The following is a 25,977-nucleotide window of genomic DNA, read 5'->3' on the forward strand; positions in this document are numbered from 1 at the left end:
AATCACACACTAGACAAAACATCCTCCTTCCTAATATGAGCTCCGTACTTACAGTTCTTTTAGGTTTGTTAGTGTCCTGATAGCAGTGGGGAACTCGTCCAGACTGTTGTAATTTAAATCTCTGTGTGAAAATAGATTTTATTATTTAGGTTATGCACTGCATAACAGATAACATAGAATTGTTGGCATTTGTAATGAAATATCATCTCCCATGCATTGAATAAATACATACAGCCAAAAGCCAAAAAATCCTTAAAAGTACATGGATGTTTTCCAACAAACTCTGTTTAGGGCAAAATATCATTCCTAATTTTTAACAGCATCCTATTTTTAGTTGCATTTTAGCTATTCTGAAATAAAGAAAACATAAGTGGATTTAGATACTACTATGGGATTTGCTGTTTTGTAAATTCCCCATCCTTTTCATTACTTGAAAGTATTAACTGGAAAAAAAAAATTCAGACAGAATATTCAACAACGTTGTACCGTGAGATGCATTTTACATGGCTATTACATCTCACTATAAAGGTTTAATTTGCCTCTGACTCATGGCCTATTTGTATAAGTCTTTCTTCTTTTTTCTGATGAAAAAATCTCTAAAGTTATTTTCCCCAATGGTTAAATTTGGGAGTTTGAAGGGTAAAAAATACTGGGGGAAATCTTCCTCTGGCTAAAACAAGTGGGAAAACATACGTAAATTCAGTGTGTTGAACACTGGAGAATGTTTCTTATCACACAGATTGTAAAAACAGCAGTTTAGCTAGGGCAGTGACATCTGCTTTAAGAACTGCTCATGCTGCAGTGGTAATTATGACTTTATTCTGGTAGGCTGAATGGACTATAAACCTGCTTCTGCCCCCAGCATGACATGTGCATCCTTTAGCATTCAGGAAACACCTGAAACTAAAACTGAGATATGCCAGTTTGCTGTGATGCTCTCTGGCACTGCTTTCTGAAGAACACAATCTGAAAAACTTGAGCAAAAGCCTGTTTGAGCAGGCAAATCAGAAATCCCAGTTTACAATAGATTGAAATTGAAATAGTATCAGGCTGAAGTCATGCAGGCAGGAAACTGCTGTCTGAACTCAACAAGGCTTTCCTTCCTGCTTGTAAATCTCTCTCTCCCGCTTATTGACAAAAAGAGATTACAGGCATATACAGTTTGGTTTTGCCCTCCAGTGATATGTGATTTCCAGACCTATGTGTGGATGCAAACAAATGATCTTAAAGCCAGCATCCAACATTTGCACCAGGATCTCTTTAGATTATCTTGAAACCGTCAGGAAACCAGTCTATACAGTGTGCGCTTTCTGTGCTTGAGGCAAGTGCTGCATTCTCCTATTGCAGTGGAGTGACTGCACCTACACTTAGTCTCAGGTTCCTGACTGTCCTCTGTGTTTCCATCTCTCTCATGCCAGGTGGCTGGGACTGGGTTTGCAATTACTTATTCCATTGTTCTGTTTTTCCCCGTTTTTGACCAAGTGCCATGTGAATCTCACTTGAAACAACAAAACAAACTATTACATTTTCCTTCTCCCTTTCCCGTCCCCCTTTCCGGTGCTACACTAAGGGACTTCCTGGCAACTCACAGCCAGCTAAAAGTCAAAACTGTATAATTGCAATTCAGTGCCAAGGGATCGATGTAATCAAAACTAAGGACAAAAGAAAAGCCCAAAGCTTCTTGCTTTCTGATCTTAATGAAACATGGAAGTGGGCAGTACATAGTTCTGTGGAATAGAAAGCAAACAGTCATCTTTAGACCAGCATCACTCATGTCTCAAACTTTGTCTGTTGGTTCTTCCTAACAGGCCCTTTAGCCTCTGTCCTGGCTGGGTGAAATACCTAAAATCTCAGGAAATCATGCCACTGACTGTGGCAGGTGCCAGTGTGAAGGATATGTAAGGTTTTACTGTCCCTGTAGCATTTTGGGTACCTGTGGCCTACTCTAGCAGACAGCATCTTTATTTGACTAACTGTAGCAAAATATTTTGTGCTAACCATCAGCACTGTGCTCCTGTTTGGTGTTCTTCTGTAGAATTGTTTTCTTTTAGAAAACTCAAGACAATTTGAATTGGTTTGAGCAGAACTGCAGTGAAAACTTGCAGAAATTGCAATCTTTACCAGTGCTAGTCTTTACCAGAGCTCTCCAAAGAAAAAAAAAATTTGGATACAACTGAAATATTCCACTTCTCCTCTTGGAAAACACATGTGTAATTTGGCCACTTGGCACTTTTGCTTTTTTCAGGGCTAAAAAAAAGAAAACCACCTAATTTTATAACCTTCTTCCATGGTGAGTCAGTTTCTTGATGTTGAAACTTTTGATTATGACAATTTGCCCAATCTAGCTACTAGCTTTATTGATGAAACAAAGCAAATAAATAGTATTAAACTAGGCAAACATAACTGTTCAAGAGTAGCCACTTCTTTTTCAATGATCAGTACAGTTTTCAACTGTCCTTCAAACAATTTATCAACTGACAATGCTTATTAAAAAGGCAAAGTAATTTTATAGTAAAAAATAGGATTTGCTACATAGACTCATTGTAAACCATCGCTTAGATCCAGTAAAGATTAGGCAAGCCAAAACCCACATTTAGCTTTTAGGCTATTTTTATTCTTTCAGAATATTAATGAAAACACTGGAAAAAAAAAAAAGGAAACAAATAAGAGGTCAACTCACAAAGTCTCTAGGCTGTGGAGCCCATCAAAGCATTTCTTTCCCAGGGAGTAGATTCTATTGTTATGGAGATGTCTGCAGGGGAACATTAAGCACACAGTCAGGAAAGCATACTGCACACAGTGGACTTAAGCAAAACATTTTGATGGTTAAATCAAAAGAAACTTATTTTAGGCATGCACTGATTATATGCAGGTCATGCTTTTGCAAGAGCATCTATAGGAGACACCTCCGATGCCCTCCTCCCTTTCTCCCGGTATCTCCCCACCCACCCAGGCTTCCATTTGGCTTCATACAAGGGATTTGTTTTAAAAACCCCTAGATTTTCTAAAAAAGGTATATACTGGCCTTCCAGCTTGAGGTTTGTACATTGAATATTGGGAAATTGTAGACATATTCTCACTGTTTTTTAATTAACGTGTTGCCTTAAAAACCTGTGTATGGGGTGTGAGGTATGTATTTGGGAAATGTGTATTTGGAGGATGCTAAGAGAGTATGGCACAGAACAGAAGCAGGTGAGGAGATGGATAATATGGCAGACAGGTTTGCAGAATGAGACACAAAGCCACAGGAGAAAGAACTCATAGCTTCACTGAGATGAGTAAACTGACTGATCTTTAAAAGTGCTGTAGCTTGTCTTTCTTTGAAACTATAAAAAACCCTACTTTCATAAATGTAAGCAAATTAAAAGTAATTTTGTTATATATTTCAGTTTATCTCCCCAGCAGGAAAGCTCAGAGTGCTGCATATTTCTAGGTCTTTTAGACTGACATGGAAAAAACCTACTCTGTGTGAAGCTCATTCATGTGAGTAGATACAAATTAGAGCCACTTCAGGTTGTTTTTTAAAAACGATGCCTTTTTTTCCCAGCATATTTTTCCTTTTATTTTATTCCTGACACTCTACCCCTATAGTAGAGGGAAACTATGGGAATAGCACTTTGAAAGAAAAGAAGGGCTGTGAATGAGGCGCTGCCAGGCACTTTCCCTTCAATGCTTCATTCTGCTCTAAATATAATGTAAAATATCCCAGGCTTTCTGAATGTCCTGTAGAACTGACAGAAATTGAGTCTACCTGTCCATAAAAGGCAGGGATTCTGATGGCAAAATGCAAATGTTCTCTGGGTTTTTCCTTTCCTAGGAAGACATCTATTCAATGTTTTTTGTGTTGTGTTGTTTTTTTTTGTTTTTTTTTAATGACTACTCTGATCTTTAATGCTTTAGTTAGCATGAAGAGTGCATCTCCAAATTCCAATTATGTTTGGGAAGTATTATGATAGAGCTTCAAACCTGCTCCAACTGGCCATGCATTTTTGCACAGAGTTGAAAATTTGCCAGACTGTATAGAGTAGCAAAGAAAAGAAAGCAGAACTACACACAAAGGTTCTGATGAGCCAAAAATATCAGATGTTGTAGATCATGAGGAATGATTGAATTACTAATCAATACGAAGCTCGGAAGATTAGAAATAAGCGATGCAGATTTCAAATAAGGAAACCTAGCTGAGCAGAAGCAATCAGGATATGAAAAAAAGTAATTTTCTCCTGCATTTCTTAACTGTCCTCTTATTGTTGTATTTCTGGCAGAGATCTAGAGAACAACATTCAAGACAAGTCTCTTGTCTTTAGAGTTAGTTACTGAGGTAAGTTTAGAAGCTCAGTCAAATCATGAGTCTGTCTACTCTTTTAACAGGAATGGGATTGATACTTAATGTTAACAGAAGGCAAAGATTTTGTGGCACAAGGCAGCTGTCACCCCCAATTTTTGATGCCCTCTGTGTTTATATGACAATGAAGCACTAGGCAGAGATGGTGATTATAACTGTCAATAAAGAACCCCGATGTGTGCCAGGTTCAAAACTTATACTGCGGCCAGAATACACTAAAATATGCTAAATGTCTTATAGACTATGCTTTCAGCTTGTAAATCTTGAATATATTATTATCTTTTTAATAATGCAAATAATGGAAAATTTTCCAAAGTATCCTGAAATCTCCACTTAAGCTCTCCTCCTCAGTTTCTCCAGTCAGTCTAGAACTTTTTCCACTTGGTACATTCGCAGGAGATAAAAAGCTGTCACTGGTCTCAGCAACGTATCTTCCAGATTCTGGTGCGAGCTACTTATCTTTCATTTAGTTGAAGTGGTATGCAAACATCATAAGGTACAAAACTACATATACTTTCTATAAAGGGAAATGCATGCTTTTTCTACTGGACAGCATTCTTTCCAAGTCACCCAGAAAGCTTTCAGTTGATTTCCTGTTTCTAATCTTCTCTCATTTGGGAGGGCACACAATTCATCTCTTCCTGTTTGTTTTGCTGACCAGATAGGGTGGTTTTTTAATTGCCTTACATAGTTCTTTACTGAAGATGGAAACTTTTAAGCTAGAGCAAAGCAATTGATTTTGCACATGCTCGTTTAACTGTAGAAGACGTAAAAAATCTGTTTCTCCAAGATAATTTTTTCAACCTTGATTTGTAATACATATACAGTCTAGAAAACTTAAATTTATATTTCAAAAAGAACATTTTCTGTAACAAATGAAACTGATGTCTTGGTAAATGAATATCTTTAAGCCTAGTGCAAATACAGATAGGAAGCTACTGATTTATAGCCCCAAGATATCAATTTAATATTAAAACAGTAGGTAAAGTAGATGTTTCATTAACCCATGTATATACTTATTTACCTATCATTTGACAACTGAGGAGAACTAGGGAAATGTATGATTTTAAAATGTTGTCTCAAGCAACATCTAAATTAAACATTGCATCTTCAAGTAATTTATCACAAAGATGTCAAAGCCCTGCAAAGAAGCTGAGATTGTGTCTAAAAAAGCAATCAATAAAACTTACAGAACTACCAAACTAGAGAGGTTTCCAAAAGCATAGTCTGGTATGTAATGAATTTTATTCAGTGCCAATGTCATTGCCTGAAGTGCTGGTAAACTTCTAAAAGCTTGGACGGGAATTTCTGTCAAGGAGTTATCATCTAGCCACAGGTGTCTAAGGGAGACCAAGCCATTGAAGCAGTTGGGGGGCACATAGTTGATGTGGTTGGCATCCAGACGTCTAGGAGAAAAAGAAATAGAAAAACATTGACTCCAAGAAAAGAACAGTGGATTTACACAATGCACATAAGAAATTATCACCAAGAACACAATCCAAAAGGATGGACATGGGTTGCCACCTCCATTTTTAATTTCCTGAAGATTCTACATTATGTCTTGCTTGCAGCCTCACCCCTGAGACCTCACACTGTCTCTACAAGTCTCCTTGTCAGTCACTCTCTGCAGACAACTCTCCTTTGTAGCCATCAACTCACTGAGAGGACACACTGATCATTTTTGAGCAGAGCCTCTTTACAAACCAGGTATAAATTTGTTTCCTTTCCCAATTATTTGAAAGTACAGAATAAAAAGATGCAAGAAACTCAGCCAGGGATTCTCCTTCAGAATCTATAAATTGCTGAGCTGCAAGATGATTTGGTTTCCACACACTAGACCTCCATTCTAAGAGTCAAAACTGAAAGTCACTTCAGTATCTCTGGTCCTGTTTTACCTTTTCTTAAATATCCTTTATCTCAATGATTACAATGAGCACTGATGTTCCCACATTTCACTAGTGAAGCAAAATGTTTTTTAAAAATTAGTGTTGCTAATGCAAAGTATTTCTTTTGAAAAAGAATTAAATAGACTTCAGTTGCTGCAGCGCCAACAGAGGGAGCTCAATTGCACATCGTACCGCTTCACAGCCTGCAGGTGATACCTTGCTCTCACACTTGTGCAAATAAGGATTAAATCTACTGAACCTTTTGCACATGTGGCACTAGAAATATGATGTAATATATTAATTTGCCTTTGCTCTGTTTTGCTTTCACATTGCAATGCTTTCCGGGAAAGATTTGGATTTCTACAACTTTGTGAAACATCCAGATGCTGATGTCTACTCCGATACAGTTTTTCTGCTTTTCAAGCATTGTGGTGACTTGTACCTTGCTCAGAACATGAAAGCCTCACTCTAAAACTCTTCTTGAAGATGTCTGCACAGGGGAGTAATTAAGTGAATGGTGAAACAGAAATAAATTTAAATAGATGTTTGAAAACACTACAGAACAAACAGCCACACCCAGGGTACAAAGAAGTAGTTTGGTACAACCTAAATTTGGTCTGTTTGAGAGAAATGCAATACTCTTTGTGGCAGGCATACTAATCTCTTTATTTAAAGCTGCTTCCTCATTTACAGTCATGTAAAATGTCAGGTCCTTTCTATCTCCTGCTCCATGCTCCTACCTATTGCATGAGAACAAATAATGACTGCTAAGGCTCCGTGCCAGCCTGGCAAATAACTGAGACAAGGTCAGTTGGAACAAATTTATACAGTTCAGTGTCAAAGCCCTTGTACAATTAAATTTTCAATATAAAAACTGACATGGCAGGCAGCAGAGACAGAGCTTCCAAAATAACTCAAGGGTCTGTCAACAAATGGGTGAGGCTGGAAATGTTTAGAAATACTCATGCTGTACCTCCCCCATTCCCCAGGCAACAACCATGCTACGGCTGTGTTTTCAAATAAGTTATAATTTGAATGAGTAGATGAGGTTTCTTTGTGTTCAGTCAGAAGCAAATTTCTTCTCTGGGTGATGGTGGTATGTAAATTAAAAAGTTACAGTTGCCTTAGTTTGACAGTTACACTGATTAAAGAATGGAGGCTTTATTCAAAATAAATGTGTTACTGTATTACAGTTAACATCTTGTTCAGCATGAAGCCTGCCTGTGCAGCTCTGACATCCCTGTTGACTCCACAGTGGTTAATAAGAGGATGCCTGGCTGCATGGCAAAGCCAACAGTCCATTGCTTGTATGTGATCCTGTGATTGAAATGGCAATATTTCTACTGTCATCAGTGAGACTATGGTTTTTATTATACCAACATTGGTAGCAAATTAAGGAATTAATTTATTTCATAGCTGAAGTTTCCAAGTATAAGCCCATCACTGGCTACGTGAACAAAATACGCAACATAGAAAGAAAGACAAGACTGCTGTAATATAAATGTAATTGTGGGTAGTTGAATTATTGTCTAAAAAAAGCTTGGAAGAAATCAAGAAACGACAGTGATTTGTGCTGCAGGTCCTGTAACTGGATTACGTATCCTGCAAGTGCTCGTAAGAAGTACTGCCTCAAGTGCTCTTTTGTTATCTAATCTTTTTGAAATTTCCAAGTACCATTTTCCCTCTTGCAGATATTAAAAGGTTTCAGCAGTGGTTATGTTTCCTGTCATGCTGTAGGTAATGCACGCTGATGTAGAAAGCATTGATCCAAATCGCTATTTTCAGCCAATTGTTTTACATGTGTTGATCAAAGTTTTGGCACTTCCAGAACTAAACCCATTAACTCACAAACATGACCCTATTTATAACTGAAAATATAAAGATAACATGTGGCAAGTTTCAAAGCTGCTATTATAGTCCAGGGAGAGCCAATTTAGGGAAACAGAAATGCTTGATCTCTTCTGATAGGTAGCATGTAAATAAAGCAGCCAGTATGAAATTCACCATGAGCTCACTTAACATGTCCAAACCTTTCAAAGCAAATGCTCGAGCTCTGTGGACTATATCCCACTGATGTTTCCTGTGACATACTGTGAATGCTACAACCATGTGCAGAAATTATGACAAGATATCATTCGTATAGAATTGTTAACAGGACTCATTTATTGTTACTCTAAAATGCATAATGGTAAATGTTTGAAAAAGGTTTTATTTGCATTTTTTAATCAATTCAGTATGACTGCATACTTAGTTTTACTCCACTGGTAGGTTTCTAAGGGAATATATATTTCTTTACCTTTTTCTGAGTCTTCTCTCAATAGCAAGTCCAGCTAAAATCTGGATGTACCTTGTGATCAAGAAATCTCTTAATGCCTTGATGGAGTGTCTTACTTATTGATTTTTGGTTAAATAAAATTGCTAGATACTGGCTAGGGAAGGGGATTCCTTCAAGGTCAACCTCCCCTCTGAAATAAACAGGTGTTACATGGATTGCTGCTTCTTGGAGTGGATGAGGGCCTAATGCAGAGACTGGAGGAGAGCCACAAAGACAGATAAAGAAGTCAAGGACAAAATGTTTCTTCTGACATTGAAGTTTAAAACAGGAGAGACAAAACCACATGAAAAGGGGCTATTTGTAACAGGCAGGAGAGGCAGAGAAGTGAGAGAGCACAGGAGGACTGGTATTGGGAATGGTGGATTAAAGAAGAGGGGTGCTCCTCCCTCTCTGATCATCTTCCGCTTCTCCTCTTGTGGCAACAGCAAGACAGAAAAATAAAAGTCACAAGTCCCAGTCAGGGAGCATTTGTTCTGTCCCACTGCTCCTTTTTACATGAGGAGGTCTCTGCAGCTCTGGGAGTGACAATCCTTAGTATTTCTCTCCACAGCCGAACCTCAGAAAAGTTATGGGACAATGACAGACAGGGCCTGCATGGCGAGGGTATAACGGGCTGGAGAGGGTCACCAGCAGCCCCACCATCTTTGCTAGCATGTGGTGACAAAAACTCTCTCAAGGATTTTTTTTCACAGGAGTTTGACTAAAGCCTCATTTAAGTAATGGCAAGTGACATTCAAACTGGCTCTGCAAAGTGGATGTAAAGAAAATATAGCTGGCCATTGTGAGCCATGTTTTTCAAACATGGCCCTTTACGCAGGATATCCCCTTCAGTCCACAGGGGAAAATGCTAGGACTATTGTACAAGCTTAATTACAACACACCAGCACAGCAGTTCCCACAGCTCACTTTCAGCTCTGCCCTGGTATGGGCTTCTACAGGACTGATACAAAGAGCCCTGTGTGGCAACAGCAAGACAGAAAAATAGAAGTCACAAGTCCCAGTCAGGGAGCATTTGTTCTGTCCCACTGCTCCTTTTTACATGAGGAGGTCTCTGCAGCTCTGAGAGTGACAATCCTTAGTATTTCTCTCCACAGCCAAACATGCTGCTCAGGTGTTTTGGTAAACCTGCATTCATTTGGAAAACTCAGCTGCCAGGACACCAGGACCCTGCACACAGCACAAGCAGCTGATTACAACACTACTGGAACAAAGATTGGCTTTGATCCTGGGTACCCTCACGTCCTCAAGGTGGGAAAAAAGAGTTGTTGGGTTATCCTAGGAATCTGGCTACAGACTCAGATCAGGAGTTCCCAGCTAGGCTGGCACGTTTGGTATGGCTGGGAACACTCCCAGGTCCTGCAGCCAACTGGCTCAGAATGGCCTGTGCTTCTAGTGACCTCCCCTAGCCTCCTGAACACGGTGGCTGTATGCAGAGTGTCTACTGGGGATGGTCCCAGGGCCCTGCAAACTGCCAGATGGCCCCAGGGGAATAGTTCATGGAAATGTCAGTTGGCACAGGTCAAAAGTGTGCCAAGGACCCTGTTAACAGTGCAGCAGGACAGATGGTCATGGCTGGTGCCCAGGAGCACTCTGGAGCAGTTTGCTTTGCTAGGCTGGCTGGAGCCACTGTCTGTCACTGTATGATGCCCAGTTGGATCTCTTCAGAAACCTAATGTGAGCCCCTGTACTGCTAAACAATCCAACAGCAGCTTCTTGTTTTCCTCTCACATATGCTGTGCGTCCTTGTGGGCTTCAGCCATGCAGGATGATTTTTGGCTAGCAGTTCTGAGGTTGAGACATCTGTTTGTCCCTTACAAATGTGATTAAAAACCCTCCTTTGAGATTACTCGGAAAAGAGTCAGATGCCTAACTTCTACTGGATGAAAGAAGACATCACCCAGTGGTCTGGAACTGCAGATCTAGTTCAGCCTATTTGCACCCACTTCAACTGGTCCTACAGCTGCCTGAGTCAGGGATTGCACCCTAAAAAAACAGTAGCATGTAAATTTCAGGGAACCTTGCACCTCTATCTTCCTCCCAGCTGTTTATCAAGATAGAAAAGTGTCTGTGGCTGAGAGGAATGATCTGAAATTGTACTAGTTCCCCATGTTTCAGTCACTCTTCTGTTACCTAGTGTGCTCCAGGGCTCCAGTAGCTCAGATGGTTAAGATGTGCAATACAATGAGGTGACTGCAATGGTGAGGTCTGAGATGTCTTTGTGTATGTGTACAAACACCTGTATGGGTACAGGCAACCTTCATTTAAACTGTGGGAAATTCCTCCTCAGGGAGTTTGTGGGTACCTGTTGAGGTACCTGGTTTCCTAAGGATAATGCCTTCTGTAGGCTTCATTATCATGGGGTGTGACATGGAAAACCACAACTAAAGTTCCAGTCTTTTAATGAATACAGTTTTCTTGGGAGAATGTGATCCATCAAAGTAGTTTTGTCTTTTAACAAAAAACCAGGATGATTAACACCAGCATCAAAATGGGAATAAATAAATAAATAAAATGGTTAAAGTTAATATTTCTGAAAAAAAGGCTTTTTCATTTTAAGCCTGAACTGGAAACATTTCAGAATTCTGTGCCCCCAAAGCCTTCAACTCTTTGTTCGGATTAAGAATGGAAACTTCTCTTGAAATGTCAAATATTTGGAGGAGTAGGGAGAAGACAAAATATCCATTTTCAGGCAATTTCAGTCAGGCAGTTATTAAGAACAGCTAAGGCAATGTCTAATCTTTTATGTAAAACTTAGTGACATCCTTAGGTGTTCCAGAAACACCAAAATATCCTTAAAATAAAATTTAAGCCATTTACAAATTCTGTTAGGAAATGTAAAACACATTTATCTGATAATATTTTATAATCTTGCTACTTGCAAAGTCAAATGAATTTGCTTCACTAAATTCCTACTTTGCAGATTGTTAAGGGAGAGAAGATGTTTTGGGTTTTTTTTCCCGGCTATCAGCTGGGTCCAGCATTTTGGAAAAGGGGCTGTGCTGTATTCTGCCCTATTTTCTATTATTACAGTAAAAGTCCTATTACATTTTACAGGAACGAAAGCAGGTGATACAGAAAATAATGCTTCCTTTTAAATGTTCTTCATGACTGGTTTGGCATGGGCAGTGAGATAGCACCCGATCTGGTCTTGATTTTGACTATTTCTGACTGCTGTTAACAATCCTTTCTTGTTCAAAAAGACTTAAATTATATGCCAAGTCTGGTACAAAAGGGATGTCATTAGAAGTGACAAGGCAATTACAATAGAGAAAAAACCCCAACTATTTAAAGAAATACATACATTAAATAAATAATAAAAAAAAAGGACACAAAAGAAGCTGTTAATTAATAATAGTATTTGAAGAATCAATATACATATGTAAAAGGTTTTTGGACTGTACAGGTATGTTCAAAATCACTACAAGGCTTTTTGATTTAAAAGCTGAATGGAGATACTGATGCTGTGGGAAACACAAAATCCAGAGACCATCTGCTTATGATTGGTTCTAAAGGAATACGTTTGCTCAAGGTGAGGAACAGGGAAGACAGCACTCAAGTGACACTTCAAACCCGTCTGCCAAGATCTAAGTTGTGACCCATCAGTGACTCTATGTTCCTCCCTTTCAATCATGGTAACTGAAAACATAGTTTCCTCTTTTTGACTTAACAGAAATAAATGCCATTTGAATTCTGAGGACTAGTAATCCACATAATTGGTATTCACACTAGATTTCAGAGGAAAAATATAGCCCATAAAATAAGCTGAAGATATCCTTCTGCTGAACTTGGAGATTAAAACCACATCTGAAAATCAGTGTGCTCTGGTTACTTTCTTATATCCTTCTGCCACAAAGGAAACAGAAGTCCTGCACAATCACTGTCCAAGCTCTGGTAGCTGAACTAACTTATTAATCAAAGTAGCATGTCACTGTTACTGAACTACAAAGACTTCTATAAAATTGGAGAAGATTTTAATATTGTTTAATCTTTTTTTTTCTTTTCTCTGGTGACAGAAAAAAACACTTTTGTTTGTTTGCTTGTTTATTTTCAGGCAACAGTATAAAGGTGTTCTCATAGATTTTTGCTGTTGAAGGTGCTAGGGTTTTATTGTTGTTCTTGTTTTTTTTTCCTCATTTTATAGCATTTATTGAATAATGTCTGCTGTCTGAAGAAGACTGATCTATTCTAGAGGTAGGTCAAGCCTTAAGAAATTTATGAATACTTGTCACTCAAACTGGTCATGCCATTCCACATGCCAGCAATATTACAACTTGGACGAGAAAGTGGAAGAAATACATCAGTTCTTCTGTGTGCCACAGGCCATTTAACGTAAACTATGTATCTATCAATATTGATACCTATACTGTCATTTTTGAGCCTGTAACTACACAGTAAGAAGAGCTATAACCCAGAAATACCTTCTTGTGCAAAAAGTATTGATGAATTTACATTATGAATGAACATGGACAACTCGTGTTTGCATACATATACCCATATATTGTCCACGTTATATATGTATAAAACTACATTAAAATATATTAAAAATGATCTTAACATAATCATCTTCACATTAATCAAGGTAGCAAGGCAGTTAGTACGGATTGCCCCTCTACATGACTGCCTTCCTTGAGCAAACCCACAGAAGGCAGAGATTCGAGACCCTGCAGCAGTTTTCAGTTTTTTGCATTTATACTGACCTAAAGCAAAGGGTTAATGAGGCTTCCAGAAACCATGCCACCTGCATAGTTAAACATAATAAACACAAGAAGTTGCTATCTTAGAGGAACTGCCTTTGTGAAAGCTTTTAACCTCTTAATTACACTCTTGAAAAGACTCCTGCTATTTCAAAGGTTTGAAGAAATAATTCCTATTGTAAGTTAGAAAACAATGCAAGAACCACCTTGTGAGCAGAAAATTCCTAGACTGTATGAAACAAGAAATTGAATCTGTGCACACCTTTATCTGACAGGCGCAATCCAGTTTAAGCAAACAAAAGAATAATAGTTTTCTTTTCCACAAAGAGGTCTCTCTTGCCGGTGATCATCTTTCAGGTGATAGCAGCTTTTCTGTACAAACCCCTATCACTCCATCTTGGGTCTGCTTCACAGCTGTCTAAAGGTTTCTACTGACCACTTCTATTCTCCCTCTGCTTTAATGCTGTCACAAAATATTGGTCCTTGACACAGACTGCACAAACTATGTTTGGTTTCCTTCTTCAACTTGTTCACCCAAGGAAAAAATATTTGTCACAAAGTCTGAGTGAGATTGTCATTTTGTTTAGAAACTCTGCTGAAAATTCAACGGTCTCTTTCAAGAGCAACAAAGGAACTCTTGTTTGCTTGGCTTATCGTGTTTTGGTCCAGAATGTGTATAGAGTGATGTGATCTCAGCAAGATTTTTTTTGTTTGTTTAGCAGAAAGAAAATCTAATATACTAGACCAGCATTTTCTCATGACTTTTTCAAAGATCAAAGGAAAGAACTGTAACCTCAAAAGTATATGGCTGAGATATTTCAGTCTGTGTCTGGTCAATAAAGAAGAAAGGCACTCACCAAATAACAATTATAAGATAATTAATTCTTAAAGCTGTTTCACCTTTAGAAACCTTAACAAATGCTTTGTATATTAAGGAAGTAAATGTTGTCCAAGATGGACCTAAGAACCTGGGAGCTAATACAGTATAATGTGTGTCTGCATAGTGGTATGTATACACAGATGATGTAATATTGCTGGAAATCAATTAATTTAATTAATTCTGTTCTTCAGATTTTGGGTGAATTGAATGCATACAAAAGATATTAACCTTCTGGTGGAACTTAGATGTACACAAAAAAAGAAGATAGCATGTTCAACACGGTACATCTCTCAACCTATCCATCTTAACTCTAACCAGGCTGGACAACTTGGTACAGATGTTCACTCTGTCCTTGTCAGTGTTAGAATTTTACCAGTGATGCTGGTGATCAGCACACACTGCAGCAACTTTTTTTGGTGATAGTTACTTGAACTTCCAGATTGACTTCCACATTTGGATCTTGGAACTTTTTAGGAAAATAATTTTATTTCAAAGTACTTATATGAAAATAAAAGGGCGTTGACTGAAGCACAGAGAATAGAAAGTTGACATTTCACTCTGTCCAAAGAACCTGCTGCTTGCCTGTCTTCAATGATCTAGATATTTTATGCTGCATGTCCAAAATTCAGAAGATAATTTACTTTTTTTTTTTTTTTTAAATCAGGTGACAGTGGAATTCTGTGGATGATTCAGAAACATAGTCTATTTACTGCATCCTGCATTGAGACTGCAAGGGTGACCTAGCAGTTGCAAAATGTGAACTGCAGGTGCAGTAGAAGGAACTCATGATACTCAATTGACTGAACAAGAACAGAGCAGATGAATTTTGGTATAGAAAGGTGTCGAGTGAGGCACCTAGGGAAAAGGGAATTCAAACTTTACATGACAAATTCTTGCTAGAAAGAGGTCCTGCAATTTCAATGAATATGGAAATAAAAGCTGAGTGTTCAGTAAAAAAATTAAGCAAAACAAAGTTTGGGGGTTCAGTAGGAAAACAAACAAAAAAGCACCTGTATTTCCTCTCTATAAATCCATGGTGTGCAAACACTATAAACATGCTGTTTAGGTTTGTTCCCGCCTTGACTCATCTCAAATCAAATATATGAGAACTGAAAAAAAGTTCACTAAGAATGGCAAGGATGACCAGAGGAAGGGAAGAGCTCCCATGAGAAACAATCCTAACAGCCCACACCTGAAAAACATGGCTGGTGGAGATATGACAGAGGTCTATAAAATCTGATGTACACCAGTAAGGAACTGTTGTATTCACTTTCTCCTAATGCTGCACTTAGAAGACATCAAATGTGGTGGGAAGTAAGTAAATAGCAGATGGTACTTCACTATGCTACAAAGGGCTAGTTGATCAGCAGATACGCTGCCACAAAAAATCAGGGGTGTTAAATTGACTCAAAAACCAATTGTACAAAATCAGAGAAGAAAATGCTTTAAGAGCTATTGAATTCAAAGAAACCACAACAGGTTCAGTGAGTCCCTGTGTGCGAAATCTGGCAGCTGGGACATTTTACCAAAGGATTATTATTATATTCTTTGCCTGGCATTTTGTTTTCCTCTGGCATCTGCTGTTGAAGAGTGGATACTGGGTTAGGTTAGCTTTTAGCACAACCTGGTACAAACATCCTTGTGTTACAGGGCAGAAGCACATAAAAATAATTTCATTCATACCACAAAGAAGCCAATCCTTACTCCTGGTCTAGCAGTGCTGGCAGGAGTTCTGTTGAAACTGAAGCTCATGGACTAAGTCAGCATGGCACAGTCAAGAACTATAACTACAGAGACCTGCCTGAAGCACAGAATATAATTAAGCATCCTCTACTACACTTTGTTTCATGAGTTAATAGTGTTCTCCATGCTCCTTACAAGGAAAACAATTATACCAAATTAAAAAAAAAAACAAGGGAGTAATTTCAGATTCTTTCTTTCTTTTCCCCTATAAGAATCTTAACAAGAAACCATGGGGAAGACCAGTGCTCAAGGGACAATATTCTTCTTGATAAACAGAAACCAAAGCAGGGCAAGGAGTGTCTTCTCAGTGAACCAGTCTACAACACTGCAAAGAAGCTGCTGGAGTGAAATTCTTCACTTTTGATGTTTAATTGAGAGTATAATTGTCTTGAAAAGTAGCTCAGAGTTAAAAGAGAAAGCTGATTCAGCACATTGTTAAGTAACGTTAACAGGCAATTAATAGGTAATCACATATTATTGCCCATGCAAGGTTACAGGTTGATTTATCAAGCATACTCACAGAGATTGCAGGCTGCGCAAGTTCTGGAGTGCTTCAGTAGGAACCTGCCGTAGCTGGTTATTCTGCAGCATCCTGCATTTTGAGGAGCACAAAAACTAGAATCAGCACAGTAAAGATAATTCTCTTTTATGGCAGATTTTCTTAGAAGCTTACCTACCTCCTTTCTACAGGTTCTACTTCAAGATTACAAAGAAAGGAAAGCTACACAAATACTCCACTCCTCTGCCCCTGTCAAATGCCAGGTCTCTTCAAAGCAAAAAAATACCTGTAGAACATTAGTTTTGTTAACAGCTACACATCAGCTTTCAGTAGGATTTTCAAAGCAGCTGAGGAAGTTAACAGTACAAATCTGATTTGCTTTCAATAGGGCATGAGCTCCTAATTGCCTCCAGTGATTCTCAAACTGTCATCCTCATATACTGATTTCACTTTCCTTCTGAAGTATTTCAGTTTCTTTATCCTGATAAAGCTGTGAAGGATTTACTCTTCCGATCCTTACTCAGGAAAAGGCTGCTGTGGCAAACAGAACTTTTAACTGTATGAGGAGTTTATGATTGGCTTTGAATAATCTCTGTAAAAACTGCTGAATTTTTCCCAATTAAATAAACTTTCTCAAGTGGAATGTTGTTAGCAATGACCTGACAAATCTCTTTTCTGAAATATCACATCATTTAGTTTGCAAAGATTGAAAAAAATTATTCTTAATTCCAAAATAATCTTTCCCTCCCTTGGAATATGGTTTCATTCACACAGCCTAATATCCTTGTTTGGACCAACTCCTGTATACATAAAAGGATTCTATGTGGGTAAAACTGAAGTAGTACATGCTGCCTTCAAAAAGAGGCATACTCAATGGGACACCGTAAATGAAATCATTTTTGGCAGGCTTAAATCTCCTTAGGCTAACAAGATCTACAGCTGGCCCATTTAAGAGTAGATGGAGTGAGAAGCTCTTCATACTTCTTTCCCACTTATGTATTTTTTCCAGTAGAGCTTTGTATACTCTTACAGTAGCATCTGGCTTGGCTTGATGCTGCCTAGGAGGTTGGCATTCTTGCTAGTAATAGAAGTTTCTATGAACTTTACACAGGCAAAGATCTCCACTAGTGTGAGTATTTTGAGATGTAGCCTGCTAACAATTTTAGCAACTGTATGTACTGTGTTATTATTGACAATAATACAGGGTTTTGTCATATTTATCTTATAGTAATTTCAATGTAAAGAACAAAATATGAAACAGGAACTGCATTTTAAATTACATGGTGTCCCCCCTGGCTCTCAAGAAAAGGAAAAGGCAATTTACCCCCAGTTTTGTGAGATCATAAAAGGCCACTGGATTTTTAGACTTGAAATCAGAACTTTTGAGACAATTAAAGAAACTATTAACCAAACCAATTTTTACCTTCAAGTACAGAGATATCTACTTCATGAGCAAGTTGGTTTTAGAATGCCATTAATGTTTTCCAACCTTTGTGTTTAGGATATTTTCTATATGAAAAAACAAGGATTTAATGATGTTCATATGTATCTTCAACTCAACTGAACTGTTCAAAATGAGCTGATCAAAATATGTAATTTACTTGATCAAAACTTTACTGGTTAATTAGTTCCCTGGAGCATTTAGGAAATCAGAAATATATCAGACAACACACAGTTTACTTACAGCACTTTAAGACTGAAAAGGCCAGCAAATGCTCCCTTAGGAATGTATGTCAAGCCATTTCCTGCAAGACGTCTGCAAAGTTTGAAAAAGGAAAAGAAAAAGAGTGAACAATTTTTCTCTTCATGTGGAATTAATTTGGTTGTTAAGAAGTGCAACACAGCTACGTTTGAGCAACTGATGCCAGAGGCAGCAGTTTAAGAGCCGTGTTTTGTCATTAATACACTTTTAAAAGGAAAAAAAAGGGAAAAAAAAAAAAAGAGGAAAGGCTTTAATTGTACAGTTGATTTACTGACAGCTGGACCACAGAGAGAAAACATAATTTCACTGCAAATGGTCTAGAATGCACATCAAATTCTTCTTTTTAAGGATTAGAAAAATCTCAGTAACTAAAACACAGATATACTGACAACAGTATCACTGGATTTACAGGCATGCACTGTAGGAATTGTGAATGTATGATGTCTCTGTACATTGAACTCATTTGCACTAATACCAGAATATAATCACATAGTGATGACCACAGTTCATATAAAATAATGACACATAAAACTGCTATTCTGGTTGATTCATAGTTTACTCTGTGAGCAGACTGTCATGCATCATGTAAGGTTTATGCCTAGGAAAGAGTTCATGTATTATGTGAAATAATGGCATTTCTGTGTTCCCCATCAGTGTAATTCAAGAGCATCTTGCATTTACCCTCCTGGCATCTCAGCTCAGCATGAATGTGCTATAATACCTGCACCCTAGCTGCAAAACTGACTGGTAGGGATCAGATTCCCAGTCAAGTTCCTCTGAGTCAGTAGAGCCACGGTGCCCCCTCTTTGCTGGCAACAGATGCAGGCTGATGCAATGCAACCCTTTTCTATTTGCAGATCAAGTTAAGCCAAGTGGAACTGCTATTTCAAATCAGCTAAGACATTGCACACCAAAACTGCAGACAGTTAGCAAAACCAGCTGATGGGATAACAGAGTTGACGTTTGATTTGGCCTCAGGCCCCTTAGGAGAGACCAGAGGACTAGATCCAGAAAATGCCTTAGGTACCAAGCTGCCAGACTGGAACCAACAGCACTGAAGTAGGCACTAGAGTTGCCAATCCTGCTCACAGAAAAGGCCAGGTGCTTATGACTGCAGTCCCACAGATCCAGCACTGACTAGCCCTTACACCTTGTCTTCTTCTGGAGTTTAGTTGCCCCAAGCTAACTGTAGGATCCTGTGCACACCTCCTCTTTCAACATCTCCGTCATACAGAAAATAAAATACGGGCCATAAAGAAAGAAAACATTCTAGATCCCAATTCCAATGACTCTTCAGGCATTTTCAGTTTGTGGAGAGGGTTTTTTCCTGTACAAACACACCTGCTGAGCCACGTAATCTTTAACTCCAAGCAAGTGGCTCCTCCTCTCTCTGTTCAGTTGTGCTCTTAATTGTGCTCTGCAGAGGCACTCAGTTTCAGACAGAGCTGCTGAGCTTGTCTCTCGCTGGGCTCTGATGTTCAGACATCTGAGAATTGGGCACATGCACCTGAATTCCTGCAGGCTGATGAGTGAACCAAACCTGGCTCACACTTACTCCAAGGTGAGGCACACTAAGGCTGAGTCAATTTTATTTTTTTTTCAGTTGTGTGAAGGGCTTCTCCAGCTTCAGCTTTCATTTGTAATGAAAACAGCAATTGATTTTGGGTTGTTACTGGATCAAGCAGGTGTGAGTTGGGTTAGACACATCAGACTGGGTCCCTGAAAGTAAATGCCACTTGTGGATCACAGACTACCAGAGGCTCAGGACCTACTGATCTCAGTTTATGATACGTTTTTTGGAAAGACTAAAGACTGCTTCATCCCCACAGCACACTTTTTCTCTGTTATTTTACTGACGTGACTGGACATGACTCTGGACATGAGCCTGGCATGAACCAGAAAGTGAGAAGCCTGCAAAACTTTACTGCAAAAAACAGTAGGAGCAGGTATTCAGGTTTTCAGCTACAGCTGCAAGTTACTGCTTTGAGTGTCATATGGAATAAGCTTGATAAAGAGCAGAGAACTGAACCCATTTGTAAAGGCTCAAGCTGGTCTGTCAGGCCACCACCCCTTCCTAAGAATTACTGTGTCCTGGCAATTTTCACAATTGTTGCAATGGAAACTGCCAAACGCTCTACATGTTCATACCACCTGTTTGAACTCTTCATAAAATGGGCTAGCTGAGAAACGCAGACCTGTTTAAGAGCTCTTGGAGAAGGACTCTGGCAGTTACCAAGCATGCTCCTCCCTGTTGCAAATGCAGGACTGTGGCAATTTAACTGGGACATTACACAGCTTAAAAGTTTTTTTCAGTGTGTAATACTCACTTTTCCCAGCTTCAGAGCATCATCATGGCTTACTGTGGTAAGCCTTAATGTTTGGCATTTTTAAAAAACTGCACTGTCATAATTTTGAAGACATTTTTATGGTACCTCTAATGTCTATCTAACATGCTTAGAAAGAAACACCTAAGGACAGAGACACACCTATACACATACAGGCTCCACATCTCGCTGACATCCAGGATGGTTTTAGCGACTGTATTGCATTGGGCTCTATTTGAGTTTGTCTCGGATGGCTGAAACTTCTCCATGTAACTTTTTTCCCTGTTTGCTTTGGTGGTCTAGTTTTCTGTCCAACTGTTTTCAAGGGAAGATTTGCCAGAATGAACTCTTGTCATTCTGACTGTAAGGTCCATTTGGATCATCTGGCCACCCATAATATACCACCCTAAGCGCCTGACCCCTCCACATGGCCCCAGATCCAGCACCTTTTAGAGGAATATCTGAAACTGACAGACAGTTGTAAGTGAGGCTTGCTAAGCCATGTTCCTGAGCTGTTCAGTGATAGCCACTTGCACTGTTAAGCTGAGATGTAAGTTATTTTTAATATTCTGCTTCTTTTCCTTTTAGATCACAACTTCTCAATTACTAACTATGTCTTGTACAAACACTTCAGACACATGAAATCACATGTTAAAATCACACCCATCATGTATTGCCTTACATATTTCAGTAGAGGGCTACATCGAATGTATCACAAATGCCAGCATGTATGTCCATGTAGTTCTCTCACAAATCAATCTGACGATGTCAGAAAAGGCAGACATCTGGCAACAACTATTTTCTATGTATTGATGTTGTCTGACCTTTTGTTACGCTATTAAATCCTTTCCCATTAGACCCTTTTCATGATTTTCTGTGGAACCAACTCCAGGTAAACCACCTATCTATTCCCAAGATGCTCCATGAGACCACTTCTGAAGACTTGGCAGAACAGTAGCATCATCCCAGCCCTTTGGAATTACCCAGCATTGTAGTATTGGGTAAAAATCAGCAAAAATTATTACTTTGGATTGTTGTCTAATTCTTTCAATATTCTCGGATAAAATTTAGCACACTGGTCTTTTAAGGCATGCTGAAAAGCTCATTAAGTTTGACTTATTTGTTTCTGACCATTTTTAAAGCCTTCCTTGTGGGTTTTTCCTGCTATTACTGTGTTTCTCTTCTCAGTTTTGGCATAGGGGAAAATTAATCCCCTTGTTGACACTACAGTACCTATCAAGTATTTATCAGTGTTTACTCCTTTCCACTTTGGGGATTTTATTTTCCATTACCCTAAATCATTTGAGGGAAGCCCAGCATTCTACTGAACTCTGGATGGACTCTGGGTAGTGATTTCAGTCTGGATGGATAAATACAGATTTTCCAAAACAGACGAGGACATACTATGTGTCTCTATAGTTCAGCAATTTGTTAATGATTTCTGAGAGCAGGAATTAACTACCTGGCTTATAGCATTTATTTAACCAAATGGCTGGCTTCTATTGCTTGAACAACTTCTAATGTCAGTTTTTAGAAATAATTTCTATTATTTCCAGCATTTCTGACACTATTTAAAAATGTCTCTGTGAGTACGTTCAGGCTCAAATGTATCACATCTCTTTAAGAAAAAAGTAATCACAAGTACATAGCATTACTGATTTTGGATCATATCTTTTTAGCTATATTATTTTAGACCTAGATTTTACTTGTGCTGCTTCATGTAATTTTGCAAATTAATGGAGGCTGGAAAAGTTTATGAGAAAGCGTTACCACATGTTTCTCTTACTACCTGCTTCTTGCCACTGTTGGAGTCAAAATAGCAGGATACTTTTGGCTTAAGCATAGGCTAAATGTTTATAACACTGCATGCTTATTTAAAAAAGCTCTAAAATTAATGATCTGAAAGAAAAGTATGTTGTCTCCTTCAGCAATTTCTAAAATATCTTTCAATGCAGCTCAGCCCACCTGGCAATCTCTGATCGTTGTTGGAATAGCTGCAGGTCAGGTTCACGGCCTATGGTTGGATCTAAGAAATGGTGTGTCTGGGCTCTCCTTTGAATGCTCCCCATCTGTTCACCCTTTTGATGTATTCTGACTTCTCCTGAAGTGTCATAGTTCTGAGAAATGGTGATCACCAAGTCAGGAGAATATTCCCAAAGACAACACAACGAATGAGAAACCCACAAAAAACTCTGAAAATGATCAGTACGGTTTTTTTTATGTTTGTTTGCTTCTTTCAATTGTTGCTCATGTCTGAAAAGAAAAGCTTCATTTCTTGTAAAGAAGCAAATAAACTTGAAGTTGTGACTGTGCACAGTCAACTATTTCTTTAAGCTTCTAGTAGAATAATTTTTCTTCACCAACTCAAAACTGCTTTATGTGTGGATGCTTTGTGCATCAGGACAAGCCTTGCCTGGTAACAAGTGTCTTCTCATTACCTGCGGGGATGGAAGTTGAACTTGAAACACTAAGAAGTTTTCTCTCTACATCTAACAAACTGGCATTTAAAAAAGAAAGCATGTCTCCACTAGCTGTGGAAAGAAAAACTGTGCTACTCACTGTCTGGAGCAGACAGTAACAGTATGATAGGGGGAGTGGCTGCTTTCCTTCTTTGTTTGAGTAAGATCTAGTCCAGCAAATGCTGAACAAGCACCTGCAAAGTGTATGTCAAAATCTAGTAGTATTAAACCTATAGGAAGGACATGAAGGAAGATACAGTCTCCTTGGGAAAAAGCATACGTTCACATTAATTAATATTCACACCATGTTCTAACAGGATTAATGCAATGGAATTTTCTGGAACAAGTTACTGATCAGATCTTGCAAGGTGCTGAAATGCAGGAGAATAGGCAGCACTCTGGATCTTGGTTGTGGCCCAGCATATGATAGGAATATGCAGTGCAAAAGGGTCAAGGTCCACTATGAAGAAGCTAAAACACAGGGAAAACTTGCAATTCTGTTTTGGAACAGGTACAGTTTAAGTAGGACTTCATTACACCCAAGTTTATGATAAACATACTGGAGTCCTCTTATTATGCCAATAAATTTAAACAGCAATTCCAGACTGACTCAATGTTTCTAGACCAGTGCCAACACATGCCCTTTAATACAGATTAGGCTATATATCATTGCATCACTTGTGTTGCATTATATTTAATCAGTCCACATCTGCTGCAGTATCCTATACAGAATGTAATTGTGAGTGCAATCTGAAATCATCCTTCAACTGTGCAAAGATGCTGAGGGTTTTTACAAAGTATCCATGAACGACTCTCTTGCCTTGAAGTCCCCTTGACTGTGCATTTTACTTCTGTTCACCAATTGGTTTGCTGATTTTATTTAAGGAATGAGAACACGACTAAGAGAATGCTATCATGAATTTGGCTTTTCATGTAGATATGTAAGTTTAAAGATGAGTAGAGTAACATCAATGACACAGCAATTCAGTCAGTTTTGTATTTGTCTGTTTTCTTGGAAAAGGGATGTTTCATTCCTGATTTGCTACATTATATACTACTGCTAACAAACTCTCCAGACAGAAAATTGAAAAGGAATTATATAGAAGAACCTAGACTGGTGAAAAAAGTATTTGCTTTTGTGAATAGAAATTGGAAGTACAGAAAGCCCAAGACAGTGAAAAACCCCACCAGCTGGGACAGTTCTGCTGCCATGTGGTATTCACCTTCCTGAATTTGGTGCTAAAATACTAGTATGCCACGTAGAAAATTCCATTAAAATCAAAGTAGTCCTGGACTGTGTCTTTTATACCTTGAGTACAGATAAGTACTTCTCTTTTGTAATTTGAAACGTCTGTCTTAAAAGCCTGATCCACCCCTCCAACTGCTGTAATTTTCCTGAATAACTGATAAAGATCCGTGGTGAAATCTTAGGCTCATTGATGTCTGTGGAAAATTTTGTGCTGACATAAGTAGAAATAGGACTCTCATTTGCATACTACCTCAGTATTACATCTGCCAGTAATTTACCTGTTTGAGAAGCTGTACCAATAGCACTAGTACCAATCCTAAAACTATTATCTCAATTTCCAACAAAGAAAATTGCTGTCTGTAGAAGAACAATATGGAAGTATAACAGGAAAATATAAATTTCCAAAACAACTGGGTCTGGATATAAAAAATCACCTCTGCTCAAGGAAAAATTAACAATCTTGAATCTTTTTTTTCAGTTTTGCTTCCAGTTAATCAAAGATCCACAAGCACACAACTACACATATCCTTAGTCCAACTATCGAAATATATATAATTTATACATTTCTGTGACTATAATTTTTCTTCAGTTTACATGTACATCTATAAATAGGTAGCATGAAATGTTCTTGCTTCTTACATCAAAAAAGCTTTCACAATATGGATACTCATCAAGCACAACCAAAGTAAACTAAAATGTCAAGAAAAGAGTTAAATTTGATAATTTTTAGTTATTATTCTGGGGCCAATGCAATAGAAATGTAGTAAATAATGGTTGATTAATTACTGTGCTAATTATTATTTAATTAATGGACCATATCAACATATATATTTCAAAATGTTTTTGAGGAATTACTTTGTTAGACTAGGATTTAAATGTTACTCTGTTTTTTAATTATCTTTTTATATTTCAATCTGTCATGTTAATTAAAACTGTAATCATTACAGTTATATAAAAATAAATGTTGGTCAAATGGTATATTAAAAAATCTGATGCTCAGAGAGATCAAAGAAGAAAATGTAAAGATATTTTCCTTTCTTTAAAAAAGGGGAGGGAATGTGTAAGTTGTAATTGTGCATATATTTTATTTATTGCTGCGTGCAGATTAGCTGGAAATTCAAATATAACACAGTCTGCTCTTGCTTTAGGGCCTTTTTAAATGCATGTGCCAAATTCTCATAGGGTGTGAACTGGAATAACTCCAACTGACCTCAAGCAGTTGGAATGAAATCAGTTTGTATTTGATCTTGAGCTGGCTTTGATAAATCAGATCATAGATTTTTGTCAGTTAAGGATAGGGCCTTAAATGTACTATTTCTTTCTCCACTTATAAAAGGCAGAGCCTCCTCTTGCACCTGGCATGAGTGTGATCCAGTAACTACTAAAGACAACTCATCTCTCCTTTTGTGAACCTGTCCACAGCCAGTGCTGAGAACAAGCTCTTTTGCTGTCAGCACTTCCAGAGGGCTCCAACAGGGCCCTTCTGCTAAGCAGGCAGCCAGGTACCTGCCTTCGGATCCCAGCAAGGACAACTGTCAGGAAGTACTCCAACATCAGCCAGGAAATTCCATGCTGATTCCCAGCAGCAGATCCCAAGGAGACAATCAGTAAGAGACGTATCTTCACTTCTGTGTTTGAAGAATGTTGTTGCCAAATCACTACTCCCCGAACAACCTTAAAGTTGTTAACATTCCTTTCTCAGTGTTTAAATGTGACAGCAAGATGGAGCAACAAATAGTGGATCATACACATTACACTTGCTAGGCTTGGTCTTCCAACGTCATTTACACTCCGGATGCTGGCTTTGGTTTCATCCCAGTAGTGCCAGTATCATCAGAAAGGGTAAGAATTAATTAGAGTAATA

At 38.3% G+C, this 25,977-nt stretch overlaps 1 protein-coding gene across 1 annotated transcript in view; it reads right to left on the reverse strand.

Moving 5' to 3' along the window:
* LGR5 (leucine rich repeat containing G protein-coupled receptor 5) overlaps window positions 1-25,977 on the reverse strand; it is an 88,968-nt gene that overhangs the window by 20,599 nt on the left and 42,392 nt on the right. Inside the window, exons 3-7 of the mRNA XM_051621911.1 lie at window positions 18,064-18,135; window positions 16,401-16,472; window positions 5,533-5,748; window positions 2,681-2,752; window positions 53-121 (exon numbers count right to left, since the gene is read on the reverse strand). Of these exons, the coding sequence (XP_051477871.1) occupies window positions 53-121; window positions 2,681-2,752; window positions 5,533-5,748; window positions 16,401-16,472; window positions 18,064-18,135 (501 nt within the window). The remainder of the gene's footprint in view (window positions 1-52; window positions 122-2,680; window positions 2,753-5,532; window positions 5,749-16,400; window positions 16,473-18,063; window positions 18,136-25,977) is intronic.

This window comes from Apus apus, chromosome 1, assembly GCF_020740795.1.
Source record: "Apus apus isolate bApuApu2 chromosome 1, bApuApu2.pri.cur, whole genome shotgun sequence".
Taxonomy (NCBI): Eukaryota; Metazoa; Chordata; class Aves; order Apodiformes; family Apodidae; genus Apus; species Apus apus.